This window comes from Saccostrea cucullata, unplaced genomic scaffold (assembly GCF_032062105.1).
Source record: "Saccostrea cucullata isolate Sc308-1 unplaced genomic scaffold, CSIRO_AGI_Scuc_v1 ctg7630, whole genome shotgun sequence".
In the NCBI taxonomy this organism is placed as follows: Eukaryota; Metazoa; Mollusca; class Bivalvia; order Ostreida; family Ostreidae; genus Saccostrea; species Saccostrea cuccullata.
The window spans coordinates 1-22,022 of record NW_026927560.1 but is presented as its reverse complement, the minus strand read 5'-3'; the positions used below and the strand labels follow the sequence as shown (position 1 = coordinate 22,022).

At 35.7% G+C, this 22,022-nt stretch overlaps 3 protein-coding genes, 1 long non-coding RNA gene and 1 pseudogene across 4 annotated transcripts; 2 read left to right on the top strand and 3 right to left on the bottom strand.

Moving 5' to 3' along the window:
* Nucleotides 1-237: 237 nt before the first annotated feature.
* On the bottom strand, nt 238-1,422 carry LOC134274776 (uncharacterized; annotated as a pseudogene).
* A 3,490-nt stretch (nt 1,423-4,912) lies between these two features.
* LOC134274773 (uncharacterized) lies at nt 4,913-7,802 on the bottom strand. Its single transcript, XR_009993717.1, has 4 exons — nt 7,183-7,802; nt 6,941-7,024; nt 5,696-5,755; nt 4,913-5,380 (listed from the first exon to the last, which is right to left on the bottom strand). It is a non-coding gene; the product is annotated as an uncharacterized LOC134274773 (long non-coding RNA).
* A 756-nt stretch (nt 7,803-8,558) lies between these two features.
* On the top strand, nt 8,559-9,647 carry LOC134274775 (uncharacterized). The gene is made up of 2 exons (XM_062757008.1): nt 8,559-9,145; nt 9,290-9,647. Exons 1-2 carry the CDS (start codon nt 8,559-8,561, stop codon nt 9,645-9,647), a joined length of 945 nt encoding a protein of 314 aa, XP_062612992.1.
* A 7,768-nt stretch (nt 9,648-17,415) lies between these two features.
* LOC134274774 (uncharacterized protein F54H12.2-like) lies at nt 17,416-18,087 on the top strand. Its single transcript, XM_062757007.1, has one exon. It carries the CDS (start codon nt 17,416-17,418, stop codon nt 18,085-18,087), a length of 672 nt encoding a protein of 223 aa, XP_062612991.1.
* Nucleotides 18,088-20,266: 2,179 nt separating this feature from the next.
* On the bottom strand, nt 20,267-20,989 carry LOC134274772 (uncharacterized). The gene is made up of 2 exons (XM_062757006.1): nt 20,571-20,989; nt 20,267-20,372 (listed from the first exon to the last, which is right to left on the bottom strand). The coding sequence occupies exons 1-2, from the start codon at nt 20,987-20,989 to the stop codon at nt 20,267-20,269; spliced, it is 525 nt and encodes a 174-aa protein (XP_062612990.1).
* Between the last annotated feature and the right edge of the window lie 1,033 nt (nt 20,990-22,022).

Genomic DNA, 22,022 nt, shown 5'->3' with positions numbered 1-22,022 from the left:
GTCATCTACTGTTTGATAGGAAACTGCCGAATCTTCTTTACCAATGCCATCATTTATTGAAGAGCCGTCCGGGTAAGAAAGGTGATGTATTATTCTATATTCACCTGGTGTTTGTTTAGGAACTAATCCTAGGGGAGAAACTTGTAAATTTTTGAATGGCAATTTATCTAATGTAAATATCTACGTCAATTTTTTGCTGCAGAATGTCTATATTTTCCTTCGCAGATTTCAGATTTTCACTAAACCTAAATTTTCTGTCTCCATGATAAGGAATTCTGAAACCATTAGTAAAACCATCTATGAGGTATTGTCTTTTTTCCTGATTAAAATTTTGGAGCCAAACTGCCAATGTCTTTACACAAATAGGAGTCACAACATTACTTCTTGAATGGAGTTTGGGTATTTGCTGGCTTTGTGTTTGAGTGATTAGGTTTCTTGTTGTTGTCTGGAAGCCGGCAGTCTTTTTTGTTGTGATCTCCAAAACATTTACTGCATATGTGAGCATACTCGCAGTTTGATCTTGCACACTGTCCAGCATTGTTGTTGAAGCTAAAATATGGCTTTTTGTTGTTTTTGACACGAAATGGCTGCTGCTGGTTTTGTTTTGGTCGAATGGTTTTTCCCTCTGTTTGAAACAATTTTGATTTTAGACCAATCTGCAAAGCTTCAGAAATGTAGCTCAGAGTTTATCTTCTCCCACGGCATCTGGTCTAGAATCTCTGCCCTCCATTTTCTGAATTGCTCGTCATAGTGGAATGCCGATCTCTCCCCGACAACAGAACTTAGCTTCTGGACTGTAGCCATGTACTTCATGAGGTTTGGTGCCTGTTCGGGGAACTTCTCACAGTAAATTGCCACAAAAACGTGGAATGCTCCTGTCCACTGTTGTAAGGATTTGAAGAAGTATTTGTGTTCCTTTTGAAGAAATGTGACGCTATTGTCACTTGCCTGCACCGCCTCCAACTCGGCATATGGTTGTTTGAACACCAGACATCCTAACTGGTTGAACTCCTCAGCCTTAATTTTCCTATCGATCCCTTGACCCAAAGGACGACCAATGTGAAGTGGCCCTGTACCCTTATTTTTATTACCTTCAGTAGTCGATGATTGCAGTGTTTCTTGTGATGGTGCAGGTGATGTCGCAGATGACGCTACAGATGATGTCGCAGCTGATGTGCCAGTCGATGTTGCAGATGATGTGGATGACATGGAAATTCCCTCCAAATTGCTGTCTGTATTAGACTGGTTAGACTGAGATGAGGTATCTTTATTTGCAGTTACCCTCAGAGTTTCTTTCACAGTTGCCGCAACAGTCTCTGTGATGGCTGGAAGGGCCTCTGCCAGAACTTCCTTCATTAGGTTTTTTATTTTGTCTTTCTCTTCTTCCTCATTCAGTCGTCGTCTTTTCTTTGGTTGGGACATGTTTGGCTGTAATGTAAGTGAAAAATTTGTACAAGAAAACAAACACATATTCCAGACAGTCAAATCTGCTAACGCAGTTATGTCCTTCATAAAAGATGGCAGATACTGATATCACAGCTAACGCTATGAGTATATATCTCACCAAAAACTTTTTTCAAGGAGTCCTATTACACAAACTGACTAACGCCAGATATAATAATAGCTAGTGCTATGTATTTATGTGAATGATTTTACTTATATCACAGTTTTGTAGCCAACAAACTTTAGTTGATAAAGCCACCAGCCATGGTCATCGCTTAATACAAACTTTACTCAATGCCAATATAGAAATACTTTTTCTTCACAGTTAACCCTGTGATTTATATGAAAAATACCTCTTTTTGTTGGAAATCAACTTACATCTCCCGGTACAAAAAAACAGATATCACCTGGGTATGATTACAAAATTACTATCCTTCTCTCCTTCAGCTGAAATTAATAATATAATTAAACATGAATCATTATCTACAATTTCTAAGTGTGACTGTAAAAATCTTAATTTTGACTAACGCCAACTTTCATAGTTAACACTATGAATTTGTATGAATGATTAACTACTGTAGCTAACGCTACCAGGTATGGCTAACGCCTCAATCTCATAGCTAATGCTAACTAGTTCAGCCATTGAAACATTATTTGTACAGCTAATGCTGTGACCCAAATTGATGAACATCAATCACTTACACAATTCTGTGATCTCATAGCTAGCACTATGACCTTGTGTATAATCAACTTTGTAGCTAACGCTACCACAACTAATATGGCTATCGCCTTAATATCATAGCTAACGCTACCACAGTTTAAGCACTCTAAGCATTATGTGTATTTGTACCGTACAGCTAGCGCTGTGGTGCAAATTGTTGAAAATCAATCACTTACATAGTTCTGTGAATATAACACTGGCTAACGCCTTGGTTATCCGTCTATATGTCAACTGAAAAGATAATAAATATATGTAAATAAACATTCTCTTCTATCACAATATGCATTTCAACTTTTTGAATGATTAAATCATCTTATCATACAATAACATATACATTTTTAATTATTCATTTATGAGATAATATATATAACATCCTCACTAAATCGAACCCTAGTCTTAACTTTTTCCATTATCAACTCCTAACTTCACCTGTAAAATATCAAACAATCATTTTTCATTAATTATGAATTGAAAATTCAGTGATATAAAACTAAGACCCATAATTTTTTAATGAGTGATTTTCAGAAAGAGGCATGCAATGAACAAACAAAATAACACATTCATTTTTTTCCCCATTTTTTTATTTAACTTTGTAGTAGCTCTACAAATATATATATATATATAAATATATATATATATATATATATATATATATATATATATATATATATATATATATTTATAACATTGGCACAACTCGGTAGTCATCTCTACAAAAACTAAACAGAAATTGGTACTTTTGCTAAAATAAAATGCCTTTAGCAAATGTATATATTTTTCAAATTTTTGTTGTATCTCTACAAAAATGTATAAAAAAACATTGACACAACTTGGTAGTTATCATTTTTAAAAAATCAATTAAACATTGGCACTTTTAATATTTAAAAAAAAACAAGCAAAAAATGGAAATTGTACATTATGAACATATAAAAATTGACTTGAAAAAAAAATCAAGGAATGTGAAAAACCTTGGCAGTATCTCTACAACATGCACAAAATAGAAACAAGGGTACCCTCATGAAAAAAATAATAACATACCAACAGACAGGATGTAAGCATTTAAAATGGAATGAAAGTATAAATTCATGGAATGTATACATTCACACACAAAAAGAAAAAATAAAAAAATTCAGCACCCTGTCAAATACCTGAAAATTCTTCATGTATAATATTGTTATACAAAAAATCAGCACCCTGTCTAAAATCTGAAAATCCTTCGTGTATAATATTGTTCTAATTGTAACAAAAGAAAAACAACCTATCAACCATTGATTGTATGAACAATGAAAATACATGAACTGTTATGTTTACAATTTTTTTATGTTTAAGGTACAAATAAAAGATGAGACTGGGCGAGCGAGTTGGGAAATTCTTCCCATCAAATTTTTTTTGTAATTTGTTTTTTTTTTTAGGAAAGTGACATATCAAAGTTTTGGGTTGTCTTTAAATACGAGGGTCATTCAAAAAGTTCGTAGACTTTTGTCCTAACTTTTTTATTCAACGTCATATTATATCCAAATTTGGTACAAATATTTTAACAACAGATTCAAATAATTTGAGTAAAAAAATGGAATGTATCCTCATATTTATTAAAATTACCAAGGATTTAGAACAGCAAAAATGGGGTCACGGAGCACCGTCAAAATTGAGTGATTTTCTAATTTTCACTTTATAGTATTTACAGCTATACCTCTAATAAATGAATCTGAAACAAAATAAAATTTACATGTTTAAATAAAGTATTGCTGTATTAATTAAAATGAAATCAGGTTATGTAATATCTCGTTCCATTTAAAAGATATAAGCTTCTAAATACATATGGACTTGATTAAAAAAGGCAAAAAACCATGACGTTGGAGGACGTCACGGAGCAGCAAGTAGCAATAAAATTAGACTTTACATTCGGGAAACTTTTTCAACAAGCTTAAAAAATCCTTATTAATCAGGATCTGTATAAAAAATAATCTGTGTATTTGTATTAAATTGAAAATACAATTTTTGAGTGGTAGCGAGTTTGAATCGGACGATGGATTGTCTGCAAAGAAACAGGTTAAAGTTTAAAATATTGTCAAAAGAGTTAGGAACGTCATTGAACGTGATGTGTGCTTCAATGTTGTAGAAATAATAAAGTTGCATGGTAAATCAAAGAATTTGAAAACAATAACATTCTAATTCAAGCTATATTTTACAATTATTGTAAGCAAATCAGGTGTTAAGTATCGTGAATATGTGTTTTAAATGGAGAAGACGCAACAAACTGTGTTTGAAATAACAAAAATGTGTATACTTTTGACAAACTTTCTCAGCGTTGTTTTTGACGTTACAATATTGGTTAACCGTGCTCCGTGGTAACAAAACATGTTGCTTTTAATTTTGGCTAACGTGAGTTCTGTTTAATCAAATGGAATGAAACTTCACACTTCGACAAAATAAATGTTTATGTTTACGAAAATGTGTTGATCTATAATCTTGTAATAATCATATGACGATGAGAAGCATTGTCTACGTATTTTTTGAATGACCCTCGTATAAATTTAAAACGACTTACACACGAAATTATGCTTTAAAATAGCATTGACTGACATTCCTAATTTCTTTAAACATTACTTTATGAAATTTACAACTAAATCTTTACATATCAATAAAATCAGACATTCATTGTTTTCTAAAGAGAAACATGTAATACCTCAGAACCAAAAAAAAAAAAAATATAAGAGGAGAATCGTTTTGCCATGTGTCATTAATATTAATGATTGTCTCTTTAGATAAAGTATGACTTTCAAGTACAATAGTAGGTACTAAATTTCTACCCTGAAATTTTTTTTTAAATCCATAATCAAATTACTTCAGTCTAATCAACAATGCTAAAAAGCAATAATAAAATGCTAATTATTTAAATGGCAAATTTCTTTTTTGCATTTTTTTCTTTGGCAATTCTCTTTGGCTGTGTCCTCCCTTTTGGACAAATAGGACGTGATGGTGTGACCTCCACTCTCACATCTTCCACTTCATTTTGATGGGTGGGGGTCACCTGCACTCCTGCATCTTCGACTTCAATAGTTGAAGAGGGTGAATCTGTTACAGAAGGGATTATGGGGCTTGTGGACTGGCTTTTGACTTCATGTCTAGAACGTCTATTTACACATTTCTTGTAAGCAATGATGATGATGGCAAAGATTATTATTAAAGTTGGTGAGATACTATGCATAATGATATCTGAAATTTGAAAAAATATCAAATTAAGATCTCTTCCTAACCTTACATGATTGCACCATTATCAAGATTCAATTAAGCAATTATTAATATTGTAATTAGATACCAGGTACATCTTTTGATTTTGGCATTAAGTACATACAAAATAGTAATTAAATCATTCTTTCCAAGATTATTTTTTTATTTATTTAGATTTTCATCTACACAACATATTCAATTAAAAAAAAAAAACATTACTCTTAATTTTCAGAAATTTATTCCCCCTGACCAATGAGCACTCATTTATTTGAACCCTGTGTAAAATAATTTTAAAATTACCATCTTTGGTTGATAATAATTTACTCAATCCCCCGGGAACTTTCGTAGACAAAACTGCATCTGAAATTTTATATCAGAAATATACAACTTAATAAATTGAGTAATTCATGTTTAAATAAGATGTAAGATTTAATCTTCTTATACAAATGACTAACACTTGTAAATTTATGTTTTCTTAAATGTATGATATATACTATTTCAAACCAAATAAATGTAAATTATACATAATGTACGAGGGTTGTCCGGAAAGTTCGTGGACAACATTGATAATAACTGGCAAACATTAATAAAATATATGAAACTATTATTTTCATTAAATTCATGTTTCATTTTATTAACATGCAAGTTTTCAACAAAAACAGAGCACAAATAGTTATATTTTTATCAGATTAAAAAAGACACACACTCATACCCGGAGCACTAAAATGAAAATTCGTGACGTCACACGACGTCAAAAGCATAATACGAGTTCATGTAACTTTTCCCTGTCTCATATCCTGCAAGCGTTCGATCTCTGTCCTCGTAAAAACTATTTTATTTACAGAAATACAGTAAAGTCATGTTACGAAAATCATTTTTTACAGCGCTGCAATCTCGAAATGATGGTTTTTCTTCACGCATATCATCCTGTAAACTGTTCTTTCCGTCCGAAATATTATATGCCACTTGTATAATAATGTATGGCTTCTTTTACTATGTTTTCCCGATTGTTTATAAAATGCATTGGTCTTTGTAGTTGTTTTATCCGATGTCTACGCAGAATTTTATCACTGCTTACTGCTCCACCTTTTCCGAAAACGTCCCTTTTTTAACAATTTCCGATCCGTCTTAAAATGTTTTAACTTTGATTGTTCAGCCATTTTACAACTTTGAATTTTCAAATTTTGCAGGTTTGAAGTGATAACTTCTGTCAACTTCATAATGTAAAAGTCATCCAGATTTCTGCAGAATTTTATAAAATGGAAATGAAATTTATAACGTGATTAGTAATTTTTTTTTATCGAAATTTTGCGGTGCTCCGGGTCTCAATACCAAGTCTGATTATGAAGACATAATTGTAACTAAACATTTGAAATTGAATCCGATTTTACATTTCTCAGTTCACATTTAGTAAAGAATTAGAAATATGCTTATAATAAATATCAATGACGCAACATTTATTTAATTTTTAGACTGTCCACGAACTTTACGGACAACCCTCGTAAATATTTATATGAACATAGCATTTTATTTAAAAGTAATCACCATTAATGGGAAACTTCTGGGTAGTTGATGTTGAAGTTTCCGTTGCATCTGTGGTCTTGGTTGGTACGGTAACCGTAGTCTTGTCTACAACATAATGAATAGCTTGTTACACATTTCTGTTTCGGAAAAAATTAGAAAATATCTTATTTTAAGTCTAAGCACAGGTGCTTACAAAATTTTCTAAATAATCAGAAAAGGTTTAAAATGTTTTTTTTTAATTGCATTTCATTTAAAGTAATCACCAGTAATGAGAAACTTCTTGGTAGTTGATGTTGAAGTTTCCGCTGCATCTGTGGTCTTGGTTGGTATGGTAACCGTAGTCTTGTCTACAACATAATGAATAGCTTGTTACATATTTCTATTTTGGAAATATTTGAAAATGTTTTTTTAGTTAGGCACAGGAGTTTACCAAATTCCTTCAATAATCCGAAAAGGTTAAAGTGTGTTTTTTGTGACATACCATAAATTAATGCTTCGAAAACTAAGTTAAATCAGTCATCAGGGGGGATGAGGTTATGAACAAAAAACAAAATAATTATAATTCTTAAGAATTGCTATGAAAATAAAAACTTACCACAGTTGGCTATGAATGGTGTTTTTAATATTGGCTTATCGACATGTGGGTGGAAAACCTTGACTTCACAATTTGCAACTAGAAAGGTTTTGGCCTGCCCCCTGACAAACACGCACATTGAGGGGGCCGCCGCGAGGCAGTTGGCGAAATGCATGTTAGTGAATTCCTTACATGGCGTACATGGTATGCATACAGTCTGGGGTGTATAGGCCAAGATCATAGAATACGTTAGGATTAGAATAATCCTCATTGCTGCCGCGTACTCAACAGTCAACCGCGCCTTTTAAAAACGAGCTCTGCCTCGATTTGAAATTAGGTATTGTAAAGCACGAATCCAAGTTTAGTCTCTCTATTTCCGGACAGTTTCAGTTTTTTTAATTGACACTTTTGGACGTCATGAAACTTTTATTTTTTATGTGTGAATGGAAAATGTTTCAGAAGAAAAAAAATGAACGAATTTTTACGCAGCACATAAATGAATGCAATAATAATTCTATAATCTTCAAAAGAGGTCATGAAATGTGCACACTTTTTTTTTTTTTTTTTACTCATAATAACCACAAAGATCAAAAACAAAATAGACCTTTCTTGTAAATAATGTTTTCACAAGATCTATAGGGTGCACAAAATATATGTTGTATTTGACGACCATTGTTTTCAGTGACACAAATTAAGAACAAACTTCTAACGTCATACAATAATGTGCTTTCCTCAGCATCAGTTCGACAGAACAAAAGATTCAGTTGTTATTCAAACATGATAACTATTGTTCAGTGACACACATTTTTCAATGCAGAAACCAGGGAAAATCAGTACTCCTAAAGGGATCTTAAGTGATGAAGATGAAGAAGAGAGCGGATTTCAGGATGCTTCTTCTTCCTTTTTAACCCCTATTAGTCGACCTGCAGAAAAGAGATCAAGAGTGCTTAAAACATTCACACCCAGACTCAGTCCCTTTAGAGCAATTAAAAAGCAGTTAAAAAACCAAGAAGAAAAGAAGAAATTACAACAAATCAACGAAGATTGGCTTTCATTGCCTAAAAAATGAAGAAGAAGAAAGTAGAAGACATTTTAAAAGAGATTTATTACAATCCCAAGAGAGGGTACGGGGGGATACAAGCTTTGTATCGTCAGGTCAGAAGTCTGGGACATAAGATTTCCTTGAAAAAGATACGAGAATGGTTAAAGGAGCAGGATACCTATACCTTACATAAACCCATTCACAGAAAATTTCGGAGACAGCAGACCAGAGTGACAGATATAGACGAACAATGGCAATTAGATTTAGCCGATGTGTCCAGTTTAAAGAAACACAATGACGACTATACGTTTTTATTGTGTGCCATTGACGTCTTATCTAAATATGCTTGGGTGGTGCCTTTAAAACAGAAAACGGGAAAAGAAATGATTCGAGGATTACAAGAGATTTTTCAACAAGACGGTCGACGCCCCGTCCGCATTCAATCGGATCAAGGCAAAGAATATACCAATCAAGAATTCTTACAGGCTTTTAAATCCATTCATTTCTTTACCACTCGCAATACGGACACCAAAACCAGTATCGTGGAACGATTTCAGAGAACTCTCAAAGCACGCATGTGGCGCTATTTCACCCGTCATAAAACCAGGCGGTAATTAGAGGTCTTACCGGACTTAGTGTATGCTTACAATCATACTTTCCATCGCAGTATCCAAAGAGCTCCAACTCAGGTGAAGCCTTCCAATGTGTTAAAAGTCTGGAAAACTTTATATGGGCAATCTCAAAAATCCCTTAGAAAACCCAAATTTAAAACGGGAGATCAGGTGCGCATCAGTAAAGCCAAACGCACTTTTGAAAAAGGATATTTACCCAACTGGACTACAGAACTCTTTACCATTTCTCAAAGAGTCCCCGGTCGTTACCCTTACGTGTATCGGGTACAAGATTACAACGGTGAGGAATTAGAAGGCACTTTTTACGAGAAAGAATTACAACAGATCATTAAAAAAGACGATGTTCACGAAGTGGAGGAAATCTTGGGGTATAAAAAGCGACGCATAGGGAAGAAAATCATTCAAGAAGTTAAAATCCGGTGGAAAGGATATCCCCTTAGTTTCGATTCATGGATTCCTCAAACGGATCTCATCCAGTAACACCTCATTGGAAATTTTGTGGAGAAAATATTCCTCGAGAAGAAATTGAGTATTTTGCACAATTATACATTTGTATTTCCCTCATCATCACGAGTGTGGTCATGTTAGCTTTACACGATCCTAATCGAGAATATTGGATGGTCTGTGTCAGTTCTTCAGTAGGTTACATCATGCCTAGTCCTACCATGATGCATCATACACCTACGACCAAGAAGACAAATTCACCAAGTTGATTCGGGAATCAAAAAATAAATAAAGAAAACGAGAGTATATTGTAAGACTATGTCAGTGAAACCGAATATTTGTACATGAGCAGATTGTTTCCTATACCAAAAGAATGAAAGAAAAAGTGAGCTAGCTCACATACCCCACGCTCCCCCATAACTTGACCGTGAAACACATAATGAAAGGCACAGTGCACTTTAAATACATAGTATAGATCAAAAAGGGCAATAATTGCAAAAAATCTTCTCATCAAAATGTCTTGCATATGAGGACATTTAATTGTGGAATGAAGTTTCTAGATAAATAATGGAATCAAAATTTCTTGACAACATACAAATCCACACATTAATTTGAAGTGGGGGGAGAAATTTTCTTGAATAATTATCAAAACTCTTTGGGATAAAATAATGGAATTTGTTCTAAATATCAGCATAGGTTGACAAAACTATGTAAAACAGTTTAAGAGGAGTGGTGCTGACAAACTGTTCATCTCTATATTTAAAATATGGCCAAAAAGTCTAAGTTGGAAAGTAAGGAAATTCCCAGAAAAATAAAGGAATCGGAATTTCCTGGTAATATGCATATAAACACATTGTTTTCTAAATGCCTGCAAAGTTTGACGAAATTCTGTGCAGCGGTTTATGAGGAGTTGCGCTGACAAACTGTTCATCTCTATATTCAAGGTATGGCCAAATGCCTAAGTTAAAAGTGCGGAAATTCCCGGGAAAAATAATGGAATCAGAATTTCCTGGTAATATGCATATCTACACATTGTGTCCTAAATACCTGCAAAGTTTGACGAAATTCTGTGCAGCAGTTTATGAGGAGTTGCGCTGACAAACTGTTCATCTCTATATTCAAGGTATGGCCAAATGCCTAAGTTAAAAGTGCGGAAATTCCCGGAAAAAATAATGGAATCGGAATTTCCTGGTAATATGCATATCTACACATTGTGTCCTAAATACCTGCAAAGTTTGAGGAAATTCTGTGAAGCGGTTTATGAGGAGTTGCGCTGACAAAAATGAAAGAAAAAGTGAGCTAGCTCACATACCCCACGCTCCCCCATAACTTGACGGTAAAACACATTTAATGAAAGGCACAGTGCACTTTAAATACATAGTTTAGATCACAAAGGGCAATAATTGCAAAAAATCTTCACATCAAAATGTCTTGCATATGAGGACATTTAAATGTGGAATGAAGTTTCTAGATAAATTATGGAATCAAAATTTCTTGACAATATACAAATCCACACATTAATTTGAAGTAGGGGGGGGGGGGTGTGAGAAATTTTGTTTAATAATAGGCAAAACTCTTTGGGATAATATAATGGAATATGTCCTAAATATCAGCATAGGTTAACGGAACTATGTACAACAGTTTAAGAGGAGTGGTGCTAACAAACTGTTCATTTCTATATTCCGGATATGGCAAAAAAATCTAAGTTGAAAATAGCGGAAATTCCGAGAGAAAAAATAAAGGAATTGGAATTTCCTGGTAATATGCAAATCTTTAAATTGTGTCCTAAATACGTGCATTGTTTGACGAAATTCTGTGCAGCGGTTTATGAGGAGTTGCGCTGACAAACTGTTCATCTCTATATTCAAGGTATGGCCAAATGCCTAAGTTAAAAGTGCGGAAATTCCCGGAAAAAATAATGGAATCGGAATGTCCTGGTAATATGCACATCTACACATGGTGTCCTAAATACCTGCAAAAGTTGACGAAATTCTGTGCAGCGGTTTATGAGGAGTTGCGCTGACAAACTGTTCATCTCTATATTCAAGGTATGGCCAAATGCCTAAGTTTAAAGTGCGGAAATTCCCGGAAAAAATAATGGAATCGGAATGTCCTGGTAATATGCACATCTACACATGGTGTCCTAAATACCTGCAAAGTTTGACGAAATTCTGTGCAGCGGTTTATGAGGAGTTGCGCTGACAAACTGTTCATCTCTATATTCAAGGTATGGCCAAATGCCTAAGTTTAAAGTGCGGAAATTCCCGGAAAAAATAATGGAATCGGAATTTCCTGGTAATATGCACATCTACACATGGTGTCCTAAATACCTGCAAAGGTTGACGAAATTCTGTGCAGCGGTTTATGAGCTGACAAACTGTTCATCTCTATATTCAAGGTATGGCCAAATGCCTAAGTTAAAAGTGCGGAAATTCCCGGAAAAAATAATGGAATCGGAATGTCCTGGTAATATGCACATCTACACATGGTGTCCTAAATACCTGCAAAGTTTGACGAAATTCTGTGCAGCGGTTTATGAGGAGTTGCGCTGACAAACTGTTCATCTCTATATTCAAGGTATGGCCAAATGCCTAAGTTTAAAGTGCGGAAATTCCCGGAAAAAATAATGGAATCGGAATTTCCTGGTAATATGCACATCTACACATTGTGTCCTAAATACCTGCAAAGGTTGACGAAATTCTGTGCAGCGGTTTATGAGGAGTTGCGCTGACAAACTGTTCATCTCTATATTCAAGGTATGGCCAAATGCCTAAGTTAAAAGTGCGGAAATTCCCGGAAAAAATAATGGAATCGGAATGTCCTGGTAATATGCACATCTACACATGGTGTCCTAAATACCTGCAAAGTTTGACGAAATTCTGTGCAGCGGTTTATGAGGAGTTGCGCTGACAAACTGTTCATCTCTATATTCAAGGTATGGCCAAATGCTAAGTTAAAAGTGCGGAAATTCCCGGAAAAAATAATGGAATCGGTATGTCCTGGTAATATGCACATCTACACATGGTGTCCTAAATACCTGCAAAGGTTGACGAAATTCTGTGCAGCGGTTTATGAGGAGTTGCGCTGACAAACTGTTCATCTCTATATTCAAGGTATGGCCAAATGCCTAAGTTAAAAGTGCGGAAATTCCCGGAAAAAATAATGGAATCGGAATGTCCTGGTAATATGCACATCTACACATGGTGTCCTAAATACCTGCAAAGTTTGACGAAATTCTGTGCAGCGGTTTATGAGGAGTTGCGCTGACAAAAAAAGAGGACTGACTGACTGACTGACGGACCAGTCAAAAACATTATACCTCCCGCAACTAGTTGCGTGGGGTATAAAAAGAGGACTGACTGACGGACTGACTGACTGACTGACTGACTGACTGACGGATTTGAATATTTGTTAATATGATGAAGATGTTGTTGTTGTTGTTGTTTATATGAATAAAACCTTAGAGAGAGAGAAAAAATCTTGTGTTGTTTTTTTCCGAGATGCTAAAAATAGCCATCATCATATATATAATTATATATAAATCTTTGCTTTGAGGTCACTGTGATCATTTTAGCAATCATGACTTACGTGTGGAGAATGTATTATTTTATTGAACAAGAACGTAGTAGATGTCCTCATTGTCGTAACCAGTTGACAGAGGTCAGCAGAATACCTGTGTATGACAGTGACGATGAAGTTATTGATGTCTGAATGTGGAGAACGCATACCTCACTGGACAATAGACTACCCCCCTAGTTTGGAGCGTTGTCACTGTGATTGGTGCCTGAAATATTTCCTGTGGAAATATGGTATTGATTATATGATACCACCTTGGGCCAAGCTCATGAGAAGAAATACCAAGATCGAGAGGTGCCCCTCCTGTTGGGAAGACAACACCCAAGGAAAATGGAAATGTCAGTAGTGCATGAAATATCCCTGCTGTGAAAAGTGCTACAAGTCCATTATAAGGCTTTCTTACATAAGTTGTCCTTTGTGTCGTTTTGAACAATAAAAAAAACTGTAAACACAGAAACAAGTCTTGTTCGTTCTTTTTTTTAAAAAATTAAGCCGAGTGTATCACATTTGATGACATGTGATGACGTCACAGAGTCTAGGTATAAACAAAGGTTTTAGTCTGACTATGCTCATTTCCAATCATGCATTTTGTTTGGAAAATGTTGTATTGGCTTAAAGAAGAAAAGAAAATATGTCATTACTGTGATAGGGAGAACATCCATGAGTGTACATTTACGGTGTATGACTATCCAGGATGGCATCACAGGACATCAAATTTGCGAGCATTGTGAAATGCCTTTTCCACACTGGTTTGTGGATGATGCGCCTTCCATGGAGACCTGTGGCTGTAGCTGGTGTGTGAAATATTTCACATGGAAGAACGGGGCAGAGAATATGGTGCCTATATGGGTCAAAGTGACCAGGAAAAGGCCCTTAAAGGAATGCCTAACTTGCTGCCAGGAAAATACGGTGGGGAAATGGAAATGCAGACAATGCCGTCAATATCCCTGCTGTGAGAAATGTATGGAGAAGTTCGCAGTGACCTGCTACAGAAGTTGTCCATTATGTAGATATGAAGGAAATAAATCATAAAATCAAAAAAAAAATATGTTTGTGGTTTTTCCTGAGATACTAAAAATAGATGGGACTAAAGTCTATAAAGAGGTAGACCCCCCAAAAAATCATTCATTCTGAAAAAGTTCAGTACTCAAGTCAGACGTGTTTTTCAAAGATGCAGTATCGCTGGTATTGTGAGAGTCCCATTAGTCAGTTTATTTACATGCAAGGAGGCTGGATGAAAACTAAAGTAGGAACGATCATGGATTTCTATGAAAATCATCCAGGATATTCCCTAGAAAACGTGTGGCTGGAAAAAAGGGTCAAAATCCCGCATCCCAAAATATCTAGAGTGAGGGTGAGACTCCACCAACATTACGAGCAATACAAATGGGTCAGCTGTACTCATCATGGGAATGCTGTGACACCCATCACCATGGTTCTGAATGAAAGTCTTTGGTACTCTGACATAGAAGAATGTGTGAGACATTTTTTCAAGATGGAGAAAAAAGAACTGACTTTTCCAGATTATCACGGCGTTCGGCAGTACGTGTATTGTCGCATCCCCTTTTCCCACATCAAAAACAATTTTGAAAAGGAAGGATCTGGGTTTTGAACAGAGTCTTTGATTACAGATCAGAAGAAAAAGAAGAAGAAATAGAAGAAGAAGCCAAAGAAAAAGAAGATGTGTAAAAAAAAATGAACCAATAAATTTTGTTTAAAAGCAAATACAAGTGTTGTTATAAATAGAAGGGTCATAGGTCCTTTCTGCTCAGTAGTAGACAGAACATGGGCGAGAGCAGTAGTTTTTACATGACTTTACCCAGTGATGGGTCCATGGCCTCTTTTTCTACCAATACGACCGCCCAATTTAAAACCTTATTGCCACAAACAGTCGATTTAACCGACGGAGAATGGGGGGTGGCTTTAATAGAAATGATGTATCCCAATTCATTGAAAAACATTAGAGAAAAGGAGGCTTATTTTGACATCCTGGTTCCTCAGGCTTTTGCTCACCATATCAAAAACCCCAATGTTTATGGCAGATTTAAAATGAAAACCTTAGACCCAATGCCATTACGTCAATGTCCTGTACTGCTCGATTGGGCCCATACTAAACGGCCTGCACTCGTTGAACTAGATAGCAAGATGGAAATTCGACGAATTCACTTCAGACCCGGGCCTTATGTTCACCCCAAGGCTTTAACAGAGGAAATAAGTCTAGGACTACAGAGATCAATGAGAAAAATATGGAAAACCCTAAGTGAGGGAGATGAAGACAAATCTATGAAATTAGTATATTACGAAACCTATGATCGAGTGATGTATGAAATCAATGAAAAAATGCTCACTCCCTTATGCATTCGTTTCCCCACATCCCTAGCTTATAAGCTAGGCATGGACAGTCAGAAAGTCATTCTTCAGAACGATACAGAAAACATGACCAAATGGATATACATTAGTTACTTGGGAAACAATACTGGGGATTTATATGAAAATCTGAAATCCATGCATGTCTATTGTGACTTGATTCAACCCTAGACGGTAGGCTCCAATGCCTTGAAATTATTAAGAGTGGTGCCTTGTACATTTCATTTGGAGGATTCAAAACAAGCCAAATGGGAACCCATTCGAGCGGAATATTTGAAACTAAGTAAAAAACATTTCGATACCATTGAGATTCACATCATGACTCCTTTAGGACAACCCATGCCCTTTGTAAGTGGCAAATCAGTGGTGAAACTTCATTTCAGAAAAGTCTACTGAGATGAATGTACCGTTATTGTGTTCCATCTTATTGGGTGTGGTAGCTTGTCTGGTCTGCTGTCTGTATTGTATTCGGTCCTAAAAAAGGGTATAAAAGGAAGTCCCTGATGACAGAAAGGTCAGTTAAACAAGAGACATGAACCATGCAATATCATCCAGGATTACTGAGACAAAGAGGACACGGACAGTTTGTCTATCATAGAGGTTTATTACGTCAAAGGGGACACGGTTTTTTAGGATCCCTATTTAAAGTAGCAGGTCCCTTAGTCAGCAATCTAGTAGGAGGATTATTGGCTCAACAGCAACCACCACCACCACCAGCCTATTATCCACCCCAAAACTATCAAAGAGGGGAAGGTTTATTTTACTGATTTACTGTAAACGGGAGCCAAACACGCCTTGACTGCTGCTGCTGGAACGGGGTTAGACGTATTAGAAGATAAGAAATCTTTAAAAGACGCAGTCAAAACTCACGGAGTACAAGCTCTTAAAAATACCTCGGGAATGGTGAAGCAAAGAATGAATCTGGGAAGTACTACGAAAAGAAGAAGAAATACACCTATGTTGGCCCGAGGAGGTCCTAGGAAAAAAAGGAAAACACAAGGAGGAAATCCTAAAAGAAAACGTCCTTTGGATGTGTTTGACTGAGAGAGAGAGACTATAAATAGGACAGTCCATTGAACAGAAGGTTCATTTGTGAATACTAAATCCTAGTAGAAACATCATGTTGCAACCCGATTCCTGTGCGTGTGGAATGAACAATTTACAATTGTTTGAAGTTCCTCCGACTAATATTGCTTTAGAAGACTCTAAATGGGAAGAATATTACCCCATTTCCAGTACTTTAGATTCGGAGACAGCTCCTATCGAATTTGAAATTAAAGGACAAGGAGATCACTATCTAGATTTATCTCAAACCTATGTTCAAATGGTATGTAAATTTACCAAAGACGATGGAAGTAATCTAACTGGGGCTAACAGCACTTCGAGCCCAGTGAATAATATCTTACATTCCATGTTTACGGAAATCGATGTCAGTCAAAATAGTGACTCCGGGGACGGATACCTATCCTTACAAAGCTTATCTGGAGAAATTATTGTCTTACCGACCCAGAACTTTAAAGACACAGACGAGGGCTTGTAGTCTGTGGGAAAAAGATACGGCAGGACACATGGACGAAGTGGGGTTAGATGACCTTGGTGTAGCTCAAAATAAAACCTTTAATGTAACTCCGGGTCAAAATGGTGGTGCCGATACAGTGACCATTAACCAACCTATCCTCACAGAGTTACCGGACAATTCTAAAAACGAAGGATTTAGAAAACGTCACAAAGCCATCAATGGTAGTAAGAAAATCAGTTTGCTGGATGGTTTACATTTGGATTTGTTTAACAAGATCAATTTCTACCCAATGGAGTGGACGTCCGTTTGCGATTTAATCGAGCTAGACCCGCTTTCTACATGATGATCAAGGCAGGAAGTACTGGAAAAGTGAAAATATTGAGTATGGTCTTGTGGGTGAGAAAAGTCAAACCCACGGCGGTTATGATGAATGCCATTAATCAAAGTTTGAGCACCCACAGAGCTAAATATCCATTGAGAAGAGTAGAAGTGAAAACCTTTACCATCGCCACAGGGACCCAATCTAAGATTACGGATCATCTGTTTCAAGGACAGATGCCTAAACGTCTCATTTTAGGCTTTGTGGAGAATGCGGCATTTAATGGAGATCATACTAAAAATCCCTTTCATTTTCAAAACTTTGGGATTAAGAAATTAGATGTCAGTATCAACGGAGAGACCATGAGTACTCGTTGTTTTGAACCTCATTTCAACGAGGATTTATATCTGAGATCTTATCTCAGTCTGTATCAAGCCCTGGGAAAATTAGGAGAAGATTGGGCTCCGGACATCACTCTAGAAGAGTATAAAAACGGATACACTCTGTGGGGCTGGGATTTCACCAAAGACCAAGAGGCGCAGTCGGATAAATTCCACATCATAGAAACTGGAAATCTGAGGGTAGAAGTTCAGTTTACCAACAACACGGCTACCACCTTAAATTGTGTGGTTTATGCAGAATTTGATAACCTATTAGAAATTAACAAACAGAGAGAAGTGAGTATTGATTACTAATGGATACGGGACAATTAAGAGAAGTCTCATCCAGAGAATTAAAGAGTTCTTTTGGTGGAGTGTACCCTTTAGATTTATTACCGGATCAATTAAGACCTGGAGAAAAAGCCATCGTGCTCAATACGGATCCTTAAGCTCGACCTGGAGAACACTGGTTGTGTCTATATGTGAGCAGTCCAGTGGTGGAATATTTTGACTCTTATGAATTTCCTCCCTTACATCGAGAAATTCAAGACTTTATCCAGCGTCATGCTTACCAATGGATTTATAATCCGTATCGATATCAAGACTGGAATTCAGATGTGTGTGGACAATATTGCGTGTATTATTTACATCAAAGAGACAAGAAGAGAAAAAAAGCAGATGAATGGTTATTTCCGTTTGACCGGAGTACGGCTTTACAAAGAGATCATTTTGTCGCCCGTTGGTTTAAAGACACTTATCAGAAATTACCTACGGGTCATGGACAAACTTGTCAATGTTTCTATCAAAATGTGTTGTAATTGTTTGTTGTCGTTGTTGTTTGTTAGATTTAAAAAAAAAATAATTCATTTTTAAAAAATGAAAAAGATGTGTTTTTGTTTTTTGGTCATTTTAGAAAGTAGATTATCCCCCTTTAACCATATATTTTATTTATCAATACACAAAAGAATTTTTTTTTTTTGGATGTGGGCTGTTTGTATACATAAATACAATTAAAAAATGAAAAAGATGTGGGGTTTTTTTTGGTCATTTTAGAAAGTAGATTATCACCCTTTAACCATACATTTTATTTATCAATACACAAAAGAATTTATTTTTTTTGGATGTGGGCTGTTTGTATACATAAATACAATGAAAAAATGAAATAAATACTAAGCATTGTACAAACACATGTCATTTTGTTAGATTTGCCTATTTTGTTTAGGGGTGACAGCTTCAGCCAAAAAAAATAGGATTTTAAAAAATAAATAAATTGAGGAAAACTGGTTGATAATGACAATTTAAAAAAAATGATTTTTTTTTAAACCAATGCATTTTTTATTGCCTATAAAAAGGGAAATGACTTGACATGAACATTTAGTTTGAACCATGAGTCTCCAGGAGATGGAAGGAGATTTATTCAACAGTGATACAGAAGTTATTGTACACCAGTGTAACTGTTTAACAGTCAGAGCTCATGGATTGAGTCAAAGTCTTGCGGAGAAATTCCCCCAAGCGAATGTGTATGCGACTCGCAAACCTATAGGGACTAGAAATTTAGCCGTAGAAGAAGATAGAGGAATTCCAGGAACTATTAGGGTGTTTACCTCACAAACACCCGTGGTCATTTGTTTACTAGCTCAATGGGATTATGGCAGAGCTAGTCACAGACCTAAAAGAATCTCCACTTATGAGGATACCCCCCAAAACAGAGAGAATTTCAGACCTGCTTACAAGAATTGGGAAATTTACCTTATAAAACATTTGGTTTTCCTTACAAGATTGGATGTAATTTAGGTGGGGGAAATTGGACTCATTATAGACAATATATTGAACAATTTGCACACACTTATGACAAACATGTGTACATTTTTCATCATACATAATGCCTTGCACTGTAATGTGTTATTGTTGTTTTAATAAAATACTATTATAAAAACAGGTGTGTTCTTATGATTTAAAAATATACAACCAAAGAAAAAATGTGTGTGTGTGATGAGTTATAATTTAATAAATAATATGAGTTTACCACAGAAAAAAATGAATAATGAGAATTTATTTTAAGTGTTATTAAGTTTAGAAAAAAAAAATTAAGAGAAAACTATCAAGTTAATTTAAGGGAGAACATTTTTTTTAAAGAGAAAACTATTTAGTGAATTAAAGGGGAAAAATTAATTGCAAAAAAAACCCCAAACTATTATTTGAGTTGTGAGTTTAGAGGGGGGATTAAGAAAAAAATATAAAAAAAAAAAATAGTGTAATAAAAATAATTTGAAAAAAAAAATTATGAACAAAAATATTCTAAGTTTGTTTGTTTTTTAAATATTTGAGGGGGTATGACCTGGTGTTTTTCTTGACACATTCGTTTCTATATATACACCTGTATGAAAGGCATCTTTTCTAAAAATGTGGGTGGTCCTTAAAAGGACCGTGGGTTTAATAGTTAAGACTGGGCCTGATGGTATTAGCCTCAGTCTTGGCCTGCTGTTACTGCCACTCACTCAGTTCTTCTTCCCCTTCTTCTTCTTGTGGGCGGGATGTTTTGTCCTCTGAACCGGCAAATCGGACAGGACATCCCATGATCAACTAACATCCTGGTGCATCTATAATTTAGAAAAAAAAATATTTACATATAACATTTTATAGATCATTTTATAGATCACTGAATTTTTAAACATTGAAAGTCAAAATTAATTTATAATTTAAAAAAGACCTTATACTTTTCCAAAAAAAAAAAAAATAAAATAAATCAAATAAAAAAAAAAGAAATAAATAAAAAAAAATCTACAAATTGTATTTACCTTCCACAAGTTGGTCTATTTCTACATTGCTGACATATGTAATAGGTAGGCACATCCTCACACCAACAAACGCTGCATCTCTGAATGGTTTCCGTCCCTACAGGGGCTCCCCATACTGGAATAACATTATTAATAAGGGGCGATGGGGGTGACGGGTTCCTGGCCGGTGATGGATGTGGCGGTTGTGGGCGTGGAGACATCAGTGGTGGTGGTGATGTTGGGGGTGTGATGAATGGTCCCGGTCTAGGAGAGACTGGAGGCGAAATCCCATACATGATATTTAATCTGTCGTCGAGGGATGGTTGTGAGGAAGGACTGGCTGGTGGCCCTATGGCTAGGGGCTGAGAGTAGGGACTGGATCTCCCGGCCCTCCGTCTGTCTGGTCTGCGTGCTTCTGGTGGTGGATTCACCCCGGCCATCTGGCGAATTCCTGCCCCGTCACAGTGCTCCTGACTGCCACATAAAAAACCATTTGAAACCCTTGGAATAAATTAAATTCCGGAAAAGCTCCATGAGATGCCATCTTGTCGAGATCTGGGAATCTAACAAATGACACTGAGATCCGCCTGCTCGACCTATTTCTTGACTAATCACGGACGTTAAAGAAAGCACCCTAAAAGCCCGTATTTAACCTAGTGAGCAAGCCGATGTAAAATTCGAAATGTGGTTGTCAATACGTACATTTTGATGGAATATTTATTGTGTGTTCATAATTGGATTAAATCATGATTCAAGTCTAAAGAAGGTAAGTTTCCTGCATCTTTTGATAGTATATCTGATACATGACATTATTTGGTGACTTAGAAATTAAAATAGTGGAAGCATGGGGGTCGATAGCACCGACCTTGATACCCTCAAAGACTAGTGTAGCTTTATGAGAGTGAGATAGAAAGAAAAGACACTTTTCATTAGGAGATAGGACATAGTGAAACAGGTTGATATAGTTTTTAGTTCGAAACAATTCTTCTAAAGGAAGAAATACAGACGGCGCGGGTTGGTCTATACACACAGGGCCTGGATGTCGGCCTTTTTTTCGTATGGAAATCATAGAAATAAGTAGTTATGGGTTACTGGACAGTCACAGTCAATGACATCATAGGTCAATAAAAAGGTCACAGTCACAGACGTCATAGGTCAACAAGGTCACGGTCGTTTGCAGTCACGTGTTGAACCCAGGTCACCTAGGTCATCTGATAAGAGCAGGATAAGAGCAGGATTAACAGTCACGTGTTGAAACACAAGCTGATAAGATCAGAATTAACAGTCATGCGTTAAAACACGACCTCATTTAAAAAAAACAAAAGGTCACAGTCAATAACTCCAATATATTAATTTCAATTTTTTACTAAATTTATCATAAAAAAAAAAACGAACAATGGAATACCAACAAACACAATACAAATGGGAAATTATAGTCTGGAGCGCACGCAAAAAAGATAAAAAATGGACATT